At 50.3% G+C, this 13,754-nt stretch overlaps 1 protein-coding gene across 1 annotated transcript; it reads left to right on the forward strand.

Moving 5' to 3' along the window:
* Positions 1-306: 306 nt before the first annotated feature.
* On the forward strand, positions 307-8,692 carry COQ4 (coenzyme Q4; the record flags this gene model as incomplete). Its single annotated transcript, XM_084798605.1, has 7 exons — positions 307-529; positions 610-741; positions 2,204-2,300; positions 2,740-2,842; positions 6,901-7,030; positions 7,438-7,531; positions 8,073-8,692. 7 exons carry the CDS (start codon positions 307-309, stop codon positions 8,242-8,244), a joined length of 951 nt encoding a protein of 316 aa, XP_084654731.1. The 3' UTR covers positions 8,245-8,692.
* Positions 8,693-13,754: the final 5,062 nt, after the last annotated feature.

The following is a 13,754-nucleotide window of genomic DNA, read 5'->3' on the forward strand; positions in this document are numbered from 1 at the left end:
ACAGCATAGCTCTCGGTTTACGTTCTTTTTGGAATCCCTTTCAGGAGTTTTGTTTATTTCCCATATATCCCAGGCTGCCCTCAAATTTGTTATGTTGACGAAATTTCCAATTTTCCTGTCTCCACTTCCCAAGTGCTAGAGTGACAGGGGTAATTCACACCGGGCTGGGTTTTTGAGAAAAGGTCTCAAGTAGCCCAAAGGACCTTGAACTAACTGATCTTTCGGTCTCCAGCTTTCAAGAACTGAGTTGACAGGCATATAACGCGTGGCTCACAGCAGTTGTCGTACGTCGGTGGCAAACAGATCATGTGGCTTTGCTTTTCATGCTGCTGTCCATATTGCATTTCAAATCAAAAGGCTACACGAAGACTGCAGTCCAGTCCCTGCGGAGTCTTTTGGCTTCTCCGGCTTCCGTCGTGCCAGCGGAGCCCCGCCCACCCACAGTGGACATCCGCTGCCATGGCGACCCTGCTGCTTCGCTCCCTGTTCTTCCGCCGCAGCCTTCCCCGCGGTTCCCGGCCAGCCGTAGGTGAGCCGCTCTGACCCGGGTGTCCGCGGCGATTGGAGGAACCCGGCTTCTCTCACCTTTACCCCTCTCCTGCCACGCAGATGTGCCACTCAGGGCCGGGATCCATGGCGCCCGTCTGCTGTACCCGGACCATATCCCCACCACCCCGCTGCAGAAGATGCTGCTGGCCGCCGGCTCCGCCGGAATGGCGCTCTACAACCCCTATCGCCATGGTAAGGCCGTTTGCTCCCCACTCTCGAAAGCCCGGGCCTGTCATGACCTCTGTTAAAGAACCTGGCTGCATCTGTCTCATAGTCCTCAGGAACACTTATGCTAATAAGGTGGCGGGTTCTAGCCAAAATCACTGTTACGGATCTGCAGCTCAGAGGGAAGAGAGGAGGCAAGAAGTATAAAATCTACAGGTCTGCCTTTTTTGTAATCTTGGGAGAGTCTGTCATCCAAGCATCTTAATCTGTGGGCTGAATGACTTAGGTACACACCTCATTACAACATTCTCACTGGGTAGTAAACTTGGTAAGGTCAATGACCTTGATAGTCTTCAGGATTTTGTTTGCTGGATCAGTTTAAGACTGGCTTCTTAGCCGGGCGTGGTGGCGCACGCCTTTAATCCCAGCACTCGGGAGGCAGAGACGGGCGGATCGCTGTGAGTTCGAGGCCAGCCTGGTCTACAAAGTGAGTCCAGGACAGCCAAGGCTACACAGAGAAACCCTGTCTCAAAAAACAACAACAGGCACCTTCTTCAGTACATAGCGAGTCTATGTTCAGAGAACAGAGTGTGGTGTATGAAGGACCACCTATCTTGTGACCAGCACTATTGGTTTTTTAAAAAAGGTGTTGTTTTAGCCGGGTGTGATGGTGCACACCTGTAATCCCAGTACTCAGGGAGACACAGAGGCAGGCAGATCTCTGCGAATTCAAGGCCAGCCTGACCTACAAAGCAAGTCCAGGACAGCCAAGGATACGCACACAAAACAAAACAAAAACCTGTCTCAAAACACAGAAACAAAACAAAAAATTTCCCAGCACTCAGGAGGTGGAGGCAGAGGCAGGTGGATCTATGTGAGTTTGAGGCCAGCCTGGTCTACAAAGAAAGTTCCAGAACAGCCAGGGCTATTTCGCAAAGAAACTCTATTTCAAAAATTGGAGGAAATGGCTGTTTTGTTGAGGCTGAGATAGCTTCCAACTCACTATGTAGGCAAAGATGACTTTGGATTCCTGATTGTCCTGTCTCTGTACCTGTAAACGGCAGTATTACACATGTGTGCCACCATACCTATTTTACATGATGCTAAGAATCACACTCGGGGCTTGAGTGAGCTAAGCAAGCTCTCTGTCAGCTTAGTTACACTAACCTTCATCACAGCTTAATCTCAGGGCCAGCAGTAATTAGTGTAAACATGATAATCTGTTTTGATAATTGGATATGAAAGTGGTTCATACCATATGCCAATAAATCAGTAATGTTAAGAATAATAGCAGCCGGGCGTGTTGGCACACGCCTTTAACCCCAGCACTCGGGAGGCAGAGGCAGGCAGATCCTTGTGAGTTGGAGGCCAGCCTGGTCTACTAATCGAGTCTAGGACAGCCAAGGCTGGGTCCACAGAGAAACCCTGTCTCAAACAAAACAAACAAAAAGATTCCATCCTCCAACTCTGCCCATTTCTGTCCTTTCAGACATGGTTGCAGTTCTAGGAGAGACCACAGGATGCGGAACCCTGACATTCCTCAGGGACCAGATGAGGAACCATCCAGAGGGTTCCCAGATCTTACAGTAGGTCCCAACTTTGCCTTGACATTTGGCTGGGGTGTGTCAGGCCTCATCTTAAAAGGAACTCTTCAGAGGACCCGTGGATGGTCCACAAGAACACGTTTGTACCTACACACATGTAGGCATGTACTAAGACACATGTGGTGTCTTAGTCCAGTGTCAGCCTCAGGACTGCTTGCATTAAGCTCTCAGAGGCTAGCTTTATGCCTCCAAAGGTGCTCTGCTGTCCCCTTCCCGCAGTGTCACGTCTGTAGCCCTTCTCTGACTAGATCATGCCTCTGAAGGTTTGTGATGGTCTCCACAGACCCTAATACTACAGTGGTCCACTAGGGCTTGTGGCTACGTGGATGTCCTGTGGGCCTGTGTCCATCCCAACTTCATTTATGTACCCCTTTCACTAGCCTTGGTTGACACACTCCCAGTCTTATCTCCTGTCTTTCAGAGATCGTCCCCGGATCTCCCTGTCCACCCTTGACCTAAGCAAGCTCCAGAGCCTGCCCGAAGGCTCCCTGGGCCGTGAGTATCTTCGCTTCCTGGATGTGAATGTGAGTTTCTGGCCTGTGCAGCCAATCATGGCAGAGGAGTGGCATGGGAGGATACAGCCAAGGGCGGGAGGATGGCCAGGCTGCCAACTAAGGTAGAGGTGCTCTTCAGTCTCTGCCATTTTTCTATGGGATGAACAAATAGGCTGGGAATGTCATCTCAAATACCAGCACCAAGTAGTGGCAGTACTTAGGTCCTATTGCATGCCAGCTGCCAGGCTGGTACATGATCTTCCTCCAGTGACCCTGTCTAGTATGTTCTGTTGTCATCCTGTTGCAAGAGATGAGGGCTTGGGCACAGAGCAGTGAAACCTTGATAACTTCATAGCCCCAGTGCAACTCAGAGTGGTGTCCTCTGGACCCCAGAGTCCTCTGGACCATTGTGCTGTGGCCAGTGTGGTCCTCTCCGGCACCTGACAAGGCAGACTGTGGGAGGCTATGGGGATCCTAACTATTGAAAGACTCTCTACTCTGCATCTGCTACCCATCATCCTGTGTGCGTGGCATAGGGAGCTAGTACAGCAGTCAGGAAAGACCTCGGCAGCGAGACTTGAAAGGGTTGGGAATTGTCAGCTCTGTAGAGTTCTGGGAAAGAATATGCTAAGCTGGTGAATCTGCAGCTTAAGAGGATGATGCAGGGCCTGGGAAGATGGTTCCGCTGTACCCTGCCTGCTGCTTAAGCATGGGCACCTGAGTTTGGATCCTTAGCACTCATGTGCAAAGCCAGACCTGGCAGTTCATTGCTATAACCCTAGCACTGTGGAGGTAGGGATAGCTGCGCCCAGGGACTCACTGTCCAGCCTGCTGACCTGACTCAGGGAGCTCCAGATCCAGTTAAGAGGCCTGTCTCAGAAACTAAGGTGGGGAGTGAGGAAGACACAACAGCACCCTCTGGTCACCACACATATCATACATGCATATGAACACATACGTCAGAAAAGAAAGAAAGAAAATCAAGCACTTTGATGTACATGTACAAGCCTAGTACTTGAGAGCGAAGGCAGGAGGGTTGCCACTGAGTTCAAGAGCAACCTTGGCTACGTAGGAAGTGACCATACTTTCCATATTTACATGGCAAGAGTTTGTCTATAAAAACAAAAACAAAAAAAGGCGCACACCTGTAATCCCAGCACTCAGGAAGGCAGAGGCAGGTGGATCCCTTAGTTCGAGGCCAGCCTGGTCTACAGAGTGAGTCCAGGACAGCCAAGGCTACACAGAGAAACCCTGTCACAAAAAACAAAAACAAAACAGGCAGATGGGGAGGCAGAGGCAGAAGGATCTCTAAGCTCCAGGCCAGCCATGGCTACAGAGCTGGATGGAGAGCCATCTGAGTGGATAAGAGAGTTTCTTGCTCTTTTAGAGGTTCAGTCCCCAGCACCTCCATGGCAGCTCAGTCTTCTCTGGCTCCACTCCCAAGAGATCTAACACTCTCTGTGGCCTCTGTAGGCGCCAGGCACACACTTGTGTGTGAGAACACACATGTGAGAACAGCCACCATATATTAAAAGAAGAAACTGACAAAACATTGGAGGGCCTGGGGGTATAGCTCAGTGGTAGTTCAGCGAGCATAAGACCCTGAGCCCCAGCGTAAGTACATAGATAAACAAAACTCTCAGCCAGGAATCGGGAACGAATAGGCTGATATTTGTGCCTTGGGAAAGAAACTGCATTTTGTAATAGGAGCCATTAAACATCATTGGAACGTTTTAAACAAAGTAGTAACACAACTTGATTGATAAAAGAACCTTAGAGCGAGGCATCGTGGTTCACAACTTTAATCCTAGCACTCAGGAGGCAGAGGCAGGCGGATCTCTGAGTTCCAGAGGCCAGCCTGGTCTACACAGCTCCAGGACAGCCAGGGCTACACAGAGACCCTCTCTCAAAATAAAGAACTATATAATATGGTTGTCCTACTCCACCTGCCTCGTCCCTCCATCATGTGCACATCTCACTGAAGCTAAGTGGCTCTCTGGCCAGAAGCCAGCCAGGCTGAAGGAGGACAAGGGTGACTAGAAGTCACTCTAGAACAAGATTTCCTAAACTTGTTGCCGTGGGCTGGACGGTTCTTGCTTGGGAACCTGTCCTGTACCTTGTAGGCTCTTTAGCAGCATCCCTGACCTCTACCTCCTAAATGACAATTGACTCCCATCCATCCAGTAGCAAACTGAAATGTCTGGACCTTGTAAAGACAATGAGCAGGTGAGAGCCACTGCTCAGTAAAGGCCCTGCCCTGAGACAGCGGCCTGCTTCCTGGCCTCTCCTAGCACCTTTGCTTTGGCAGGGTAGTCGCCTGCCCTAGTTTCACCAGGATGCAGGTTATTTCATCAGTGAGAAACCTGCCCCAAATGCCACCCTGGGAGGGACAGCTTCTGCGTTCCCCACAGCCTTTAGTCCTGTTGCTGGGGAGAGAAGGCTGTCTATTAGGGCCATCCTAGGCATCTTACCCAGCATTCCCTACTGTGGTGGCAGTCTGGGACAAAGAAATCAATCACCACAGAATGAGAAGGAACACCTTGAGCCTTACAGAGATCTAGGTGAAGGGGCAAGCCACAGGAGCGAAGGGTGGCTTTGTTGAAAGGTGTGGCCTGCCTTTGGCAAGTCAAAGGAACAGAGAGAGGTACTGTTTCTCCTCTCTTGCCAGTCTCAGCCCTGCACAAATCCTCCACAGAAAGAGGACAAACCTCAGGCCACTAATGTGGCTGATTGATCATGGATGTCAAGGCTACTGGCTTTGGAGACCAACAGACTTTGTTGCAGCTGCCTCAGCTGTGTGCGATCTCAGCCCCCACAGTTTACCCTCCTAGACACATTTTTCTCACCTAGTTCCGAGGTTAGTGATAACGCCAACTACTGTAAGGGCAGGATACGACAGTGTAGGTAAAGGCCTCCATATATGGTTATCACATAGCAGGGCGCTGGCACCAGAGTCACAAGGGTGAGTGAAGTGGCCAACCCTGTCCTCAGGCCTCATGGAGAATCTAAAGCTTTCTAATAGCCCCTTGAATACAAGCAAAGGGAAGCAGATAGAATTAGCTTAATAACATTTTGGCACTTACTTATTTATTTTGATTTGGGGGGCAGGCTCATAGCCCAGGATGGCCTCAGATTCTCTATATTGCTTAATCCCTTGAACTCCTGATCCTTCTGCCTCTGTCCTTCCAACTGCTGGATTTACAGCTGTGTGCCACTGAGCCTGGCACCACCTGGCACTACCAGGCACACACTCATGTGAACTCCATTACACCCCAACCCCATTGCAACCATTTAAGTTTATAGTTCAGCAACAGTGTGTGTGTGTGTGTGTGTGTGTGTGTGTGTGTGTGTGTGTGTGTGTGTGTGTGTGTGTATGTGTGTGTGTGTGTGTGTGTATGTGTGTGTGTGTGTGTGTGTGTGTGTGTGTGCTGGAGGTGAGCTCAGGTCCTCATGCTTGTACAACAATCACTTTATTGGCCAAATTATCTCTTTAGCGCTTAATATGTTCCCAGAACTTTCTGTTTTACAAAACATGCTTACTAAAGCTGTAGATTCCAGCAGGCTGCCAGCATTGTTTGAGCTTGAGTGGGTTGGGGTGGAGGTGGCAATAATTCCTACCTGAGGCTTCCCTGTTGGCAGGTGTGGATAAAAACCGCAGGATTCAGCCGGGCATGGTGGCACACGCCTGTAATCCCAGCACTCAGGGACACAGAGGCAGGTGGCTCGCTGTGAGTTGGAGCCCAGCCTGGTCTACAGAGTGAGTCCAGGACAGCCAAGGCTACACAGAGAAACCCTGTCTCAGAAAAAAACAAAAAACAAAATAAAACAAAAAAAACCAAAGTGAGTGTAGGACAGCCAGGGCTACACAGAGAAACCCTGTCTCAACAAACCTTAAAGATCAAACACAAGACCACACACACACACACACACACACACACACACACACACACACACACACTCAAAACCAAACAAACAACGAAAATCCCCAGATTCTCAGATAGGGCATGAGTTTGGTGGGAGTAGCTGAAAATGAACTAATAACAGGTCACTGGGCCCTGGGGATTGATGGGAAGGATTGCATTTGCCAGGGGGTCTCTCCAGATACACGAGCACCTACCCGGTTCGTGGACAATGAGGAACTAGCCTATGTGATCCAGAGATACCGTGAGGTGCACGACATGCTCCACACCCTGCTGGGGATGCCCACCACTATGCTGGGTGAGTGTCGGCAGCACAGCCAACTGTGCGGGCGATGGCAGGGTATCTTACCAGGTCTCTTCCAGGCAGGGCACTGTTTATGCTTCTTTACTGACTAGCTCAGTTCCTGCCTTCTGTGTTACATGTGCATCCTGGTCGCATCCCTGCCATGCATCCTCACTCCTCCGTGCCCCGAGGCCCTTGTCTCAGCATCTAGATACCAAAGATCTCTCCTTCTGAGACCCACAGCACCCCCTGTGGCCTGTAAGACCGCCTCTGCATGCTGTTCCCGTGGCTCCTGTCCTGGGCCTTCCCACAGCCCATATAGGATGGGACTACACGCCACCAAACAACCCCTAGAGGTGTGAAAGAGCATGCCTCACTGGGCCCACTCCGGCATCAGCTCCTGCCCTATCCCTTACCTCTAGGAGAAATTGTGGTAAAGTGGTTTGAGGCTGTGCAGACTGGCCTCCCCATGTGCATCCTGGGAGCACTCTTTGGACCTCTCCGCCTCCGTGCTCAGTAAGTTTTCTGGGGGTGGAGGGAGACTTCAGAAGGCCTGGGACTTCAGCAAGTGGGGGTAGGCATGCAGGTGCCTCCTGCCTCTCCAGCAAGCAAACATGGGAAGAATGGGGCAGAAAAGGAAACTGAGTCAGTAAACCCTGGGGTCTCTCGGGCCAGGCCTCAAGGGCTGGATCAGAATGAGCAGGGTCAACGTGAAGGTGACCTTTCTGCAATTGGACAGCACTATATTTAAATCTGAGCTTCAAGCCGGGTGTGGTAGTGCATGCCTTTAATCCCAGCACTCGGTAGGCGGGGACAGGCGATCTCTGTGAGTTCAAGGCCAGCCTGGTCTACAAAGGACAGCCAAGGCTACAGAGAGAAACCCTATCTCAAAAAACCAAAAACAACAACAACAACAATCTGAGCTTCATCATGTTCAGGATGTGTGCCATGAGGCGTGGGAGCTTAGCTTTCCTCACTGGGGTCTGCGTAGGTCTGAGGGAGGGTCTGCTGTGCCCTTGGGGACCGTGTGTCTTTTCTTCCCTCCACTGCCCTCCAGGAGCCTGCCAGTGCTGTTGTCTGAGCTGATCCCTTGGGCAATTCAGAACGGTCGCAGGGCCCCATGCGTCCTCAACATCTACTACGAGAAGCGCTGGGCGCAGTCCCTGACAGCTCTGCGGGAGGAGCTGGGCATCAGTCCTCCCCCGAAACAGATCCAGAGCCTGCCGTAGCCTGAGCTGCTTCATAGGGAAGACCGAGCCTGCCTCTCCACACACTGCCTTCTGGGGGTTTGTCTCCAAGGGAAGCGCCTTGCACTGCCTTTGATTTTCTATTTGAACCTTGAACTCAAAGAGTCTTTTATCGTAATTTTTATAGGCATTGCTGTCATGTCCCTTGAGGTCCAGCCCAGGAGAGAGCAGGCCGGGCAGTGGGGTCCCAGGCAGGTGCTGTGAGCTATCCAAAAGTATGTCTGCCTGGAACAGCTGTCTGGGATCATACTGGATTGTTCGGGTCTGAAGCCTCTCTTCTGGATGGTTACTCTTGACAGAACATTCTGACAAGCTCTGTCTTTGAAGGCTTGACGGCTACTACTACATCCTGTTCCAAAGCCCTGAGAAGAGGGCGGGGCAGGGAGTAGAAGGCGTCTCTGCTGTCTGAATAAAGCTCTCATCAGGCCTAGTCTGGTGTTGCTTGTCGCTGTCATGGGGTCTGAAGTCAAACAGTCTAGGAATCAAGTCCCCAGCCAACAGGAAACCAGCAAGTCCCTTCTCTTTCTGAGCCAGGCTTTAGACACCAGGAGAGGACCGATGATGGGAGGAGCCAAAAACTGTTCCTGCCTCCCCTGCTTAAGGCCAAGCAAGTGAGCGGTGAGGCGCTTCGGCAGTACCAGCACTTCCACCAAGCCTCATGACGTGATTCCAGCCCCCAGACCCCACATGGTAGAGAGAACGGTCCCCACGAGGTGTCTGCCAGCATCTGACACACCATGCGCATGTCCGCATCCTCACATGTGCTCACCCAAAATGAGACCTCAAAACTGGAACAACCACAACTAAACAGGGCTTATTAGACGGCTTTTAAGTGTGAAAGCATTGCCACAAGCCTGAAGACCTGAGTTCCATCCCCAAGACCCACACAGTGGCCCAGTGGCGCACGACTTTAATCCCACCACTCACACACTCACGGCCTGGTCTACAAAGGGAATCCAGGACAGCCAGGGCTACAAGAGAAACCTTCTCTCAAAATAAGAAAAAAAAAAAAAAAGATCCACATAGTGGAAGCTGAAAAACCAATTTCTACAAGTTGTTGTGTCCTCTGACCATCACGTATGTGCCATGATTTGAGCGCACTCATACATGTACAAAACAAAATGATGGGCTGGAGTGATGGCTCAGCACTGAAGGACACCTGTTGCTGTCACAGAAGACCAGGGCTTAATCCCCGGCCCCCATGTAGTGATTCATAACCAACCTTAACTCCAGTCCTGGGCTCTGATGCTGTCCTCTGGTCTCTGTGGGTCCCAGGCACACTTGTGGCACATATAAATACATGCCCACAAAATGTTCACACACATAAATCTTTTTAAGAATTTAAATGGGCACTGGAGAGATGCTTGCCGAGGCTAAGAGAGGACTTCAGATTCCCTGGAGCGCTGCCTGCTCTTCCAGAGGTCCTGAGTTCAATTCCCAGCAACCACATGGTGGCTCACAACCATCTATAATGAGATCTGGTGCCCTCTTCTAGCTTGCAGGTGTACATGCAGGCAGAGCACTATACAAGCCAGGCGTGGTGGTGCATGCCTGTAGTCCCAGCACCTGAGAGGCAGAGGCAAATGGATCACTGTGAGTTCGAGGCTAGCCTGGTCTATAAAGCGAGTCCAGCACAACCAAGGCTACACAGAGAAACCCTGTCTCGAAAAAACAAACAAACAAAAAAACCCAAACAAACACCAAACCCACTATATACATAATAAATCTTTACAGATTTTTTTAATGGTCTGGAGGTGATGGCACACGCCTTTAATCCCAACAGGAGCAGGTAAATCTCTGTGAGTTCCAGGCCAGCCGTGTCTACAGAAGTGAGCTCCAGGACAGCTATAGCTACATTTCAAATCCCTCTCTTAGAAAAAACAAAACAAAACTTAAAGGCCAGGCATGGTGGCGCACACCTTTAATCCCAGCAATTGGGAGGCAGAGGCAGGCAGGTCTCTGAGTTCAAGACCAGCCTGGTCTACAAAGAGAGTCCAGGACAGCTAAGGCTATACAAGAGAAACCCTGTCTCAAAAATAAATAAATAAATAAACAGTGAAGTGTTGGGGATTATAATTAAGCGGTACAGCATTCATCTAACATGCATGAGGTCCTGGGTTTGATCTCCCGACACCACAGTTACACACATAACACTGTAAGTGGCACAGCGCTGTTTGTTCTTGGACACCAAGGGCTCCAAGGCAGGCCTCAGCCCACCACTGACCTGCTGTGCTTCCTTGCAGCAGCCTCACCTCCTGAAATTGTGTTTCCCAACTTGAAATGCACATCATAAGACGGAGGCTCAATAAGATGGCCCACGGTGGTATTTGGTACATCATGAGCACTTGGGAAATAGATGTTATCATTGGCAGTCTGTGAGAGCTCTGAAGTCCCCACTGGCAAAGTCAAGCTAAAGTAGGAGGATTGCTACACCCCTCAGTTCCTCCTGCCAAAGGAGCAGAAAGTGTATGAGGTAAACATGGGGTGTGGCTGGTTAGCACCTCTGCGCCAGGCCCTGGGAGTCCACAGAGCCATTCCTGATAAGTTTACTGCTTTCAACACTCACTCATGTTAGCTCCCTCATGTGGAACAGATGGGGTCCCAGAGCCCACTGTGTCAGCCAAAGCGGAGCCTGTTGCTGAAGTGACAGGACCAGACAGACACTCAGCCTGGCATACAAAGGCCTCTCAAGGCTTTCTTCACACCCTCTGGCCTCCCATGCAGCTGTTGCAGAGAAAACACCAAAGGAGGGGAAATGCAAAGAGCTAGGGCCGCAGAGCCCTGCAGTGAACCCCCCTACCCACCCACCCCCACCCACCCCTGAGGTAAAATAGGGACAGAAGCACTGTAAGGAACCAGGCCATGGTGGCGCACACCTGTAATCCCAGCACTCGGGAGGCAGAGGCAGGCGGATCGCTGTGAGTTTGAGGCCAGCCTGGTCTACCAAGTGAGTCCAGGACAGCCAAGTCTACACAGAGAAACCCTGTCTGGGTAAAAGAAGGCAGTGTAAGGGAGAAATGGTTGGTTTTTAGCTCACCATTTCAGTCCGTTGTAGTGGATTTCAGGTGCGAGCCACCATGGCCTGGCTCCTTACACCGCGGGAAGGTAAGAGCTGCAGGATCTTAGAAAGGGCATCTGGGAGTCAGGAGTGGTGGCAGAGGCAGGTAGGTCTCTGAGTTCCAGGATAGCCTGGTCTACAGAGTGAGTTCCAGGATAGCCTGGTCTACAGAGTGAGTTCCAGGATAGCCAGGGCTACACAGAGATACCTTGTCTTTTGTTTTGTTTTGTTTTTTGAGACAGGGTTTCTCTGTGTAGCCTTGGCTGTCCTGGACTTGCTTTGTAGACCAGGCTGGCCTCCAACTCACAGAGATCCATCTGCCTCTGCCTCCTGAGTGCTAGGATTAAAGGCGTGCGCCACTGCACCCAGCCTACCCAGAGGTTTTTTTTTTTTTTCTTTTTTTTTCCGAGACAGAGTCTCTCTGTGTAGCCTTGGCTGTCCCGGACTCGCTTTGTAGACCAGGCTGGCCTCGAACTCACAGTGATCCACCAGCCTCTGCCTCCCGAGTGCTGGGATTAAAGGCATGCGCCACCACTGCCTGGCTCAGAGTTTTTATTTGATACAGTCTTGCTATATTATGTGGCCTAGACTGGCCTGGTTCATCTTTCCTTTTTTTAAAAAAAAAAATGTATTTCTATTTATACATACATGTGATGTGTACACATGCTTGCAGAGACTAACAGAGGACATCAGATCCCTGGAGCTGGAGTTAGAGGCAATTGTGGTGTGCTGGATGTGGGCACTGGGAACCAGACTTAGGTCCTCAGGAAAGCAACAAGTGCTCTGTCCTCCTGCATCGGCTCCGAAGCACCCTGGTTTTCTCAGTTGACTTTAAGACAAGGTTTCTCTGGAGCCCTGGCTTGCCTGTGACTCACTACGTGGACCATGCTGATCTTGAAATCACAGAAACCTGCTTGTCTGTGGGTCTTGAGCATGGAGACTAAAAGTGTGTGTGTGCCATGTGTACTCGCGGTAATGGAGAAAAGAGTGTGCCGTAAAGGCCTGCTTGGCTTTTTCATTGATTGATTGGGTTGTTTGTTTTGGTGCTGAGCTCAAACTAGGGCCTTGGGCAAGCTAGGCAGGGCTCTTTAAGTAGCCTACATGCCCAGCTCTAGCATGACACCCTACATATCTCACCATGACTCCAAACATAGGCAGCCATAAACCCTCCTAGAGTTACATTTATGTGCTCTCTGTGGTCAGAGAGCCTATAAACTGTAATAATAAATATGCCAGCACTGTTTCATATGTGCCTCATGAATCTGCAGACCAATGCAGTGAGGTGAGCCCTAGAGTCATATTCACATACACATATTGTTTGAGACAAAAGTCTCCCTATGTAGCCTTGGCTGGCCTCGAACTTGCAGAGATCCTCTGCTTCCCAAGCATTGGAAATAAAGATATGCATGTACTACTATGTCTGCCCAGCCTCCAAACTCACTTTTGAAAGAGGTCATTTGTTTGTTTGTTTGTTTTTGAGACAGTGTTGGCTCTGTTTATTAACAATTAAACTTTATTATACAACCCAGCTAGCTTACACAAAAGGGAAAAAAGGTTAAAGGTAAACAAAAGTGAACCTTCCGGTATCCGTTCCACGGGACGGGTCCCTAGGTGTCTCTGGCCTGTTTGCTGATCCTCTTCCCAATCCACGTGTGCTCAAGCCAGGTCTCAACCTGTTTCTCTTCTCAGTCCTCTCCAAGGTCTCCCTGTCCCATTGAGGGTCTATTAGAAACACAATAGTCCAGGTGGAGTCCCCAGGTCCCCTTCCTGAATTCCAGGCCCAGGATGGCTCCACCCAGTCTATCTCAAGGTTAATCTCAGAGAGTTTTTGTGGTGTGTCCAAGGGCAAAGCCCGCCAAGATTGCTTTCACCTGTGACAAAGCTTACAGTCCTTCCCACAGACAGGGTCTCACTATGTAGCCCTGGCTCTTCTAGAACTCACTATGTAGATCAGGCTGTTCTCTAAGTCAGAGATCCACTTGACTCTGCCTCTCAAGTGCTGGGGTAAAAGGTGTGGGCTACCATGTCTGACCCCCTATAACCCACTTTTAACACATAAGAAGATTTGGAATTTTCTGCTGAGAACATGAATTCCCCTGTTAGTGTGTAATGCCCATGCCTATAAACATGGGCACTACTACCTTCTGTTACAGCCCTGGAGATGTCCCTTTAACTTACTGTTCCGTGCTGGGGAGATGGCTCAGAGGTTAAGAGCACTGGCTGTTCATCCAAACGTCCTGAGTTCAATTCCCAGCAATCACATGGTGGTTCACAACCATCTACAATGAGATCTGGTGCCCTCTTCTGGTGTACAGGTGCACATTTGGGCAGAATACTGTGTAAATTATAAATAAATCTTTGAGCCGGGCATGGTGGCGCATGCCTTTAATCCCAGCACTCGTGAGGCAGAGGCAGGCAGATTTCTGTGAGTTGG

The sequence above is a fragment of the Acomys minous genome, assembly GCF_964271855.1.
Source record: "Acomys minous genome assembly, chromosome: 10".
Classification (NCBI taxonomy): Eukaryota; Metazoa; Chordata; class Mammalia; order Rodentia; family Muridae; genus Acomys; species Acomys minous.